Raw genomic sequence first — 8,394 nt, forward strand, 5'->3', positions numbered from 1 at the left:
GGAGGATACACAAAACTGCACCCCGAGTGCTGTAGTGCTGCTGCATTTTGAAATCAAGTTGAAGCATTAAGACATTTTTCCTTAGCGCTGACTCCCTCTGGGCATTCCCAAGACAATTACAATGTTTTCTGAGTATACAAAAGAACGAGGAGATTTTGTAATCGGAGTCTGAGTTTATGCTTCTCTCCTTAAGAGCATTCAATTTCCATGGACATTCATTAGCAGGAGGTTAAAACACAATGGCAGAAGAGAACGGACTGCTTTTATGTCCATGTGGTAGTAAACACTTCAAGCTAGAAATGCAAGTTCAAAATAAAACCCTCCCTGTGTTGTTTCCAAATTAGTAGTAAAGCAACAAAAAACACACAACTTTCACAGCTTTTTACTGAAAATTTAATTTTACAAAATACCCTTTTCCATCAAAGAAACTTCCCTGCAATGTACATGAACCCAGCGTTTTACAGATCTGTACAGTGAGATATCAGAGAGGCTTGAAAGAAGGAAAAAAACTTTTAGCAGACACCTAGTTGCAAAACCTACAACAATGTGAATACAAGTGTGTCTTAAAATGCTAAAGCAAGTAATGCAATATCATTGTGAATCTATTTGAAATGTGAAAAGTTTCCTTAAAATGGTCCATATGGTACGTAGAACATCACAGCTGGCACAAAACTGCCTGTATTTAGGTTTAAACACAAAAACAATGTTTGTAAGGAACAGTTTTTGAAAAAGAACCCAAGTGCTGCTATCGTAAGGCAAACACACACAAAGGTGCTGACAGCACACAGGGAAGTCAACGAAAGATGAATACTCAAGTGTTCCAACACTGAACTTTCTCTTCGTTTAATGTTGCAAATAAACATTTAAAAGATAACGAACGCCAAATTAACATAGGACACCCTTTTAACTAGCTAGGTGCAACGCATATAGTTTTTACATAATCTCAACAAATGCGCAAGTAGGCGTGAGTACTCCGACCTCGCCTGGCTAGGCAGGACCTAGTTAGTCTGTTGCATTCTGGCAGCTTTGAATTTTGAAATCCTCTTTGTAGTTTCTTCTGACGCTTCGGACAAAACTTCCTCTGATTTTCGCTCCAGAATGGTAGGCAGGACTGGGTGAGCAATGACTGGGTGTGGTATTAAGGAGGGAGACAAAGGCTCCTTTTCTATAACAGTTCCGGAAAATGCCTACAACAAGAGAGAATACTCAAAATGAGCTAATAAAATGCAAATGTGAAGCTATGCCCATAAGGTCATTACCCTATATTAGCCTGATTAGGATTGTTATTTCTTTTAATCAAAAGTAAAGAAATATCTTTAAATCAATGATTGTTCCTTGCATAAGTAACCAAATTGTAATTAACCTCAAAATACAGCTTGTTCAAAGATGACTGAATGAAAGACAGTGCCTTAAAAGTACTACTTAATCTCATTCCTACTGCATAAATGATCTAAAAATTTGCTTCCTCACTGACACATGCTCAAGAAATAAAACAGCTGATGTAATATATAGTTTCATTTCGGATAAGAAATGGAGAGATTTTGCAAAGCTGGCGTATGTCAGCATTTCCATCATACGTCATATTTTATGACTTAATATCTCCTAATTGCATCAAGCTGACACACTGCATACAAATTGGCAAGAACATATTTTGTTTGTTCTTTTCTCCTTACCAAATATGATCAAAAAATGGTGAAAGCAATTTATACTTAAGAGAACGGCAAACTTGCTTCCAACTATTGCTCTCTATAAAAGGTCTGATAAAAACATTTAATGTTTAAAAATGATAATTTATAGGCAGCCGATTATGTGACTTAATCCTTTTTAACTTAGCTAAGAAATGACCATGATTCTTGGAAAACACTGGGAAAAAAACAACTCAGAACTACTTCTCATAAACATATTTAAGAACAAATCACCCTACTATGTACTAAAACCAGAAAATTCAGAACGCCTCAGCACAAGGGGAAGCAGTTTACATCCAAGGTTTGATGCTCATACTGGGCACAAAAGAACGCACACCAGATTTATTAACTATGCTTAGTTCTGCTTTTTCATAACTCAGTTACCAAGAAAAACAAAGCAAAACAAACCAGCCATTCTTTTCTTGAGGGACCTGCAAAAAAAAGCAGTGTTTTTTTGTTTTCTGCTCCAACAGCCCAAGCATGCCTAAAGCCGTGCCTGTACACCACCGTGCTGCGCTAACAACATGCTCATTTTCAAAAACAGGTAAGCAAAATACAACCTAAGAAGATTGTGGCGAAATTAGAAACAGAAAACGGTTAGTGTGTTTGAAAAGGTAATGGAGCAATAATGTATTTCAAACAACCACAAAAACAACTAAAAGCAAAACAACAGACGTGAAGAAGGCATGTCTAACTGGAGTGTTTTGCTCATGTACTTAGAAAATACATTATATTGTAGAGAATAATCATGTCGTCTCCAGAAAATGGACTAATAGGTAACATCTAAAGTGTACTTAGACATTTTATAAAAATATAGCAAATATATTCCTGAAAGTATACAACGTGAAGTGCTAACTCTACAGATGGATCTTCCACCATGAATCTTCGCATCCTGCCTGGATTCATCTGTAGCTGTTTGTATGAAAAATGACGATAAACAATAGCTTTTATGAGCAATTCATTTCTAGTCAAAAATGTTTTTTCTAATAGCGTTTTCACCGAACTTGCCCATTGCATTGGGAACTACTGAAAACTCAGTTTCATCTAGTTTGAAAAAATTAGTGTGAGTTCTTACAAAATAAAAATGCGGAATACTCTATGCCATGGATTTCAGAGCAGCGGCTACATTTAATTCTTACACTCATCCAGTCACTAAGCAACTGTACATTTTCCTTTACATTGTACGGTCTCTTTCCTTTGTAATGAAGCCTCGAACTTTCCAAACGCGTGAAAATAGATTTGTTTGGGATCACCAACGGCCCTAGCCTGGCACAGGATGAGTGGAGGTGTAACGCTTCTTTCCACAGGGCAATTCCTCTGCCTTTGGCAAGTCCATATAATCATTCAGCTGATACTTGTGTTGCTTAAAACTTAAAAACACCACCTGGAAAATACCCATGTAGTACCTGTGCACCAGAATATTGATAAAACACAGGTTACAGAGAATTCACCTCTCTCACCAAATATGAAGCACAGATTTTTTTAATTTTTTTTTTTAATCCTGCTGTACACCCTGCAGTGAAATTTTCAGGCTGACCCAGAAGACATGACAGTGGTTTCAGTAACACCAGCAAGTGACTACTTTGTCCGATCTCTACAGAAGAGCTTTGGGTCTTGGGGAAGCCACCTGACTCGTCTCCTCCGCTCTGCCCCTAGGACGTGTATGACAGGAGCCTGTCACCTGATAACGGCCTTCTGAAGCAAACTAGGTAAGAGTTCGGAAATTATTTTAAAGAAATCAAACTGATGGTATAAGGCAACTTCGGTCATTAGATTTCTCATTTTTATCCCTGCCAACAATCAATAATTAATTAAAAACTGTACCTCAGTTGTCCCTGAAGAGGGAGGATGCTTTTTCGGTAGCTGCTGCTGCCCCTCCTCCTCCTCTTCCTCCAGTATGCCTTCGCTGTTGTCACTCTGAGTAGCTTCATCACAGCTAATACTCCTCTGAACTCCTCGTCTGTCATCAAACTCAGCGGCACTGTTCTCACTGGTATCGCTACAAACACTGTTCTCTCTGCTTCGAGACTTCAAAATTGATTTACGAGGGACATATTCTCCATTCACAACATCAACAAAGACTCTATAAAGGAAAATGTTAGCTTTAATAAACCATTTCAGGATCAGATGACAAATTTACAGTGATCTTGCTTTGTCTTTTGTACAAATTAATTATGATGTGCTTTTCCAACTTTTCGCCGCAGAATTACAATACTGTACCTTTAGAGGCATTTTATTTACCAATGTACAAGAATCAATTCTGCAGAGCAAACACTGTTATGCCCTTTATTCAAGCATTAAGTTGGTACACTCTTTCAGCAGAAAACGTGCAGCTCTGAAAAGTCTTAGAAAACAGAATAGTGTGAGTTACAGAAAGTTGGAAAAAAGGTAAACTAAATGATTGTCAGGGTTGCTTCTCTAAAGAGAAACAGAAGGTCACAATGGAGGACAGTTTGGTTTTCTAGAATGAAGTCCTTGTCAAATGTAGAATATAAAACCAAATACTTGAAACATTTGTTGCACGTGGAAAGGATGAAGCTCTTTCCTGACAAGTGCCATAATCTTCTCCTTTCAGTCCAAAAAAAAAAAAATTAAAAAATCAGCTTTTAAGATCAGATTAACACCAAGACATTTTTCAAGTATTAACAGACTGTAAACTGGTAAGAGGCTTCTTCCTACAGTTTGTACTCCACCTCCATGGCTTAAAGAAGTCAAGGGTGTGTGGAGGAGAAAGAGTGACATTAGAAGACAGTGCCAATTTTATCAAACTCCTAAAGGAGGAGTCCAATGACTGCATGAGTTTTAAGGGTGTTACTCGTTTCTGAACAGCTTTACTCACCAGGCACTCATGGGAACACTTGCGTATCTCTGCAGAAGATGGAGTTCCTTTACAGAGCTCAGGGAGAGCACCGTGAAAGGAATCCCCAGCAACTCTAATTACAGGATGGGTTTTAACTTTTCACACTTTGTGACACAATTTTTAAGATGTTTAGGTGCCTGAATACACCAACATACAAACGCAGTGTGATTTTCACAAGCATTTAATCAACCAATCTAATAGGTGTCTGCGTTCACCTTTACAAACCCTAACACTTAACTCTCCCACTACCTTAGTTTAGTATTTTACACAGTCCTCTAAGCCCAGCACTGTTTTTCAAGCTGAGTCTGGGTGTTCTACAGGTGAGCACTTCTTCTTACAGAGAATAGAGCCAGTGATGGACTGAAGTCAGGGAGAGAGAATGCAAGAGAAACTCTGCAAAGATCTGAGTATATTCTGAAGATACTGGAAGGATGGGACAAAACCCAGCGATTAGTAACTGGGAAGGGAGTGTTACGAATGATAGATCTGGTCAGTTGTGTTTAGAAGGAAATGACATGGCATTAACCACAACACGTAACATAAACCACTGTATGCCTTTATGCAGATGATACGTATTGGCAAATTTACCTCCATTTCAGAAGCTCTGCAAAAGTGGATAAATGATGAATTGCTAATTGGAAAAGGAAATTTTAAGCTCAGAAATGTTTTATGGATATGAAAGCATGGCAACCGTGCTGAAGCCACAAACTTTCATTTTTAAGTAGTAAATTCAGATCCAGCTGTTTCTCTCAGGAAATAGTAGGCTCGGTTTCATACTATAGGTGAAGAGAAATGAAAAGAGAAGGTCTGCTAAGGGGAAAGCTCACGCGCCGATGCTATAAATTACACACCGGTAAATGTCTGCTGGGGTTTTGATGTTAGGCAGCTCTGGAGTTGCGTGGCCATTGCCATTGCTGTTCTTCCTTTTACGCTTGGCCTCTTCTTTCTTTTCACTGAATTTCAAAGTAGTATTTTTTCCTGTGTTTATTCTTACCTGAAAATTGAACACAAACGATGGTCTAGACCATAAAATCAACAATCACCAGGCTGCAGATCACCTGACTTCTGACATTCTCCTATCCAAGCAGTTGTGGACTACGAAGCATAGATAAGTTAAACAAACGTATGAACAGTGACATTCATAGTGTGAACCGCTTATTCTTTACAACTTGCACTAGGCCAGGGCATTTCTTTGTACTAACGTGCACAGATTTTGCGTATATGACAATCTGCTTATTCAAACTCTGCTCAACAGCTGAGCTGTTCAACAGTCAATTTCAATTCAAGGAAAAAGTAATTTTAAAAATTCCTAGTCAGGATACTACCTTTTACAACAGTCTGAAGCCAGAACAGCAAGATATACATTTGAAGATCATTTTCTAATACTATATTTGAAAATGCAGGATTTAAACAGTGGGTTTCAAGCATTTGAAAAAAAAAATGCAAATAAATATCACCTACAGTTAGTATTCCACATTATCCACCTTCTCTAAAATTTTCTATTTTAGATATGGTATATATGTTTTATGCAATCTCTTGAGAGAAAGATAAAATAATAAAGTACCAACCCTTTTAGGTTCAACGGTGTGAGAGAAAAAAATAGTTGGAACAGAGCTATCTCCAACATCTATGTCATCTTCATCATCACTGTGATAATAAGTAGAGCCATTAACTTGACCACCAAACAAGTCTGAATTTGTTACTTCTCTATGGAAGTTGCCCTGAGTAATACAGTCTTCTGTCCTATACGTCCCATTCAGATCTGTCCTCTTCTCTTCTTTCTCCTCTTCAGAGGAGGTTGTATCTTCTCCGTTTGTCTCAACTGTATCAGGCATCCTATGAAATGAAAAATATCTAAGTGAACCAAGCGAGGCAATTCATACTCTTGAGAGACACAGGCATACAAAACCATGAACATGCCTGGACATAACTTTCTTTACCCAGGTACTATATTTTTAGCTAGATTGTGGAACCTTTTTTATACTCTGTAAGAATGACTATGTCCTTTTCATGCCAGCTGGAAATACCCAAGCTGTGACATGCTGGCTAAAGACATATGTATTGCTTTAGGATCAGAATAGATTTAAGGATGTCATTAAACACTAAATGTGTAGCTCCTACATTGTAAACGATGGGTTTTCCTAGCCTGTGGGAAATGGATTTTACCTTCCCCTTTTCTATCATCTCAAAGAAAAAAATACTCTAATGCTGGACTGCCGTGTGGTTGCACAGAGGTAGATTTTAGCACCTCTGGCCTTGTTCACGTTCCACCCTTCTTCCACCTATTGTAATTTTAACTGCACCAATCTAGTCGGCTATTTGCACTTACGGTGAGATCCTTTGGGTACCAACAGAATCACACACCTACAGCTTTCTGAACTCCAAACCTGAATGTGCTACAGCAGTACTATACCTGTCAAGTTCACCAAGTATCTCTTCTTGTCTCTCGAGCTCTTCTAAGCGGGCCCACAGTTCCTCCTCTGACTGAAAACGGCCCATTGATTTTGTATCGCTTCCATTTGCTGGAAAATCTACCTCAAAAACGTTTGATACTTTTGGCTTTGAATGAGGTTTGTGAGCAGTTCGGTATTTTCCTGTATAACAAAACAAAACAAAAAAAAAAGAAAAAAAAAAAGGAAAAAAAAAGATGCAATTACTAACGCAATTGGCAAAAAACCAACCAAAAACATCAGGGGAGTGGGGGGGAACCACAAAGGAATTAAGGAATACGGGCAGAACATTTTCCATTTCAAATTATTGTTTAACTGTTTAAGTGAAACTGTCACTGAACCAGAGCACCAGCACAGGATAATAGTCTCCGGATGTTACAGAAATACCAAGGCAAAGCAGAGATGTTTATTTACAAAGCAGGAGACACTGATCCTATGACAGTTTTATTACAGCGTGGGGTTTTTTTACCTCTTATGCCAAACAGTAGACTTTGATTTGCTCTGATAGATACCAACATGTGAATGTGACATTTGCTCACCGTCCCATTAATAGCACATTTTATTAACTGGGAAAACAAACCTAGTCTGTACTTTAGCTCATTCTGGACAAAGTCATCTATATTTAAAGAGCAGAGTCTTTTTGGTTTGGGTTGTATTTTGTTTTTTAATTTACAATGAAGATCATTAAAAATGATCTCCAGAGTCATCTGAAAAATCTGACCAAAATCCAGTCATTATGAATCACTCACTTTGGTGAAACAGACCCACGCCAAAAAGCATACAAACCCCTGCCTTTCAAAAATAATAAATATAAACCCCTTTAAAGCTTCGGAGGTGACCTGAGATATACACTTGTGAATAAATGGTAGTCACCGACAAGTTCTGGCTGACATTTAAAAGCTTTGCTACCGAGTAAAACGGTGCATCCGTTGCGGATGGGGAATACTTTTTACTGTTTGAGTGCTGTCTAGCACATAGGGAAGGACGCGCCTGCCAGCAATACTAATGCTTCATCCCTGCCCGGGCGCAGGGCAGGACTGCTGCCTTCATCCCTGCCCGGGCGGAGGGCAGGACCGCTGCCTTCATCCCTGCCTGGGCAGAGGGCAGGACCGCTGCCTTCAGCCCTGCCTGCCTTCAGCCCCCTTCTCCCCAAGAGCGGCAGCTCCCAGGGGCAGCACCTGTTTCTGCGCGGTCCAGGGCAGGCTCCCAGGGGAAGTTCCCCCCCTCTGCCCATCAGCACCTCTTTACAGGAGTGAGGACCCTTCCCCTTCTATCGCTGCCACAAATATGCCCGACATTTGGTCTGTACGGCAGGACTCCCGGATCTCTACGGGTCTTTATGAAACTCATCAACAGTAACACAATGTCTTCGTTATTTAGCATCCTTCAAATTTTAAAG

The 8,394-nt window shown here is 39.2% G+C and overlaps 1 protein-coding gene across 3 annotated transcripts in view; it reads right to left on the bottom strand.

Moving 5' to 3' along the window:
- Positions 1-370: 370 nt before the first annotated feature.
- Positions 371-8,394, bottom strand: part of URI1 (URI1 prefoldin like chaperone) — a 52,350-nt gene continuing 44,326 nt past the window's right edge. For all 3 annotated transcript variants that reach the window (XM_054840109.1, XM_054840108.1, XM_054840110.1), the window contains exons 7-11: positions 6,959-7,139; positions 6,114-6,381; positions 5,397-5,539; positions 3,510-3,768; positions 371-1,187 (exon numbers count right to left, since the gene is read on the bottom strand). In XM_054840109.1, the coding sequence (XP_054696084.1) occupies positions 999-1,187; positions 3,510-3,768; positions 5,397-5,539; positions 6,114-6,381; positions 6,959-7,139 (1,040 nt within the window). In that variant the 3' untranslated portion in view covers positions 371-998. The remainder of the gene's footprint in view (positions 1,188-3,509; positions 3,769-5,396; positions 5,540-6,113; positions 6,382-6,958; positions 7,140-8,394) is intronic.

This window comes from Grus americana, chromosome 13 (assembly GCF_028858705.1).
Source record: "Grus americana isolate bGruAme1 chromosome 13, bGruAme1.mat, whole genome shotgun sequence".
In the NCBI taxonomy this organism is placed as follows: domain Eukaryota; kingdom Metazoa; phylum Chordata; class Aves; order Gruiformes; family Gruidae; genus Grus; species Grus americana.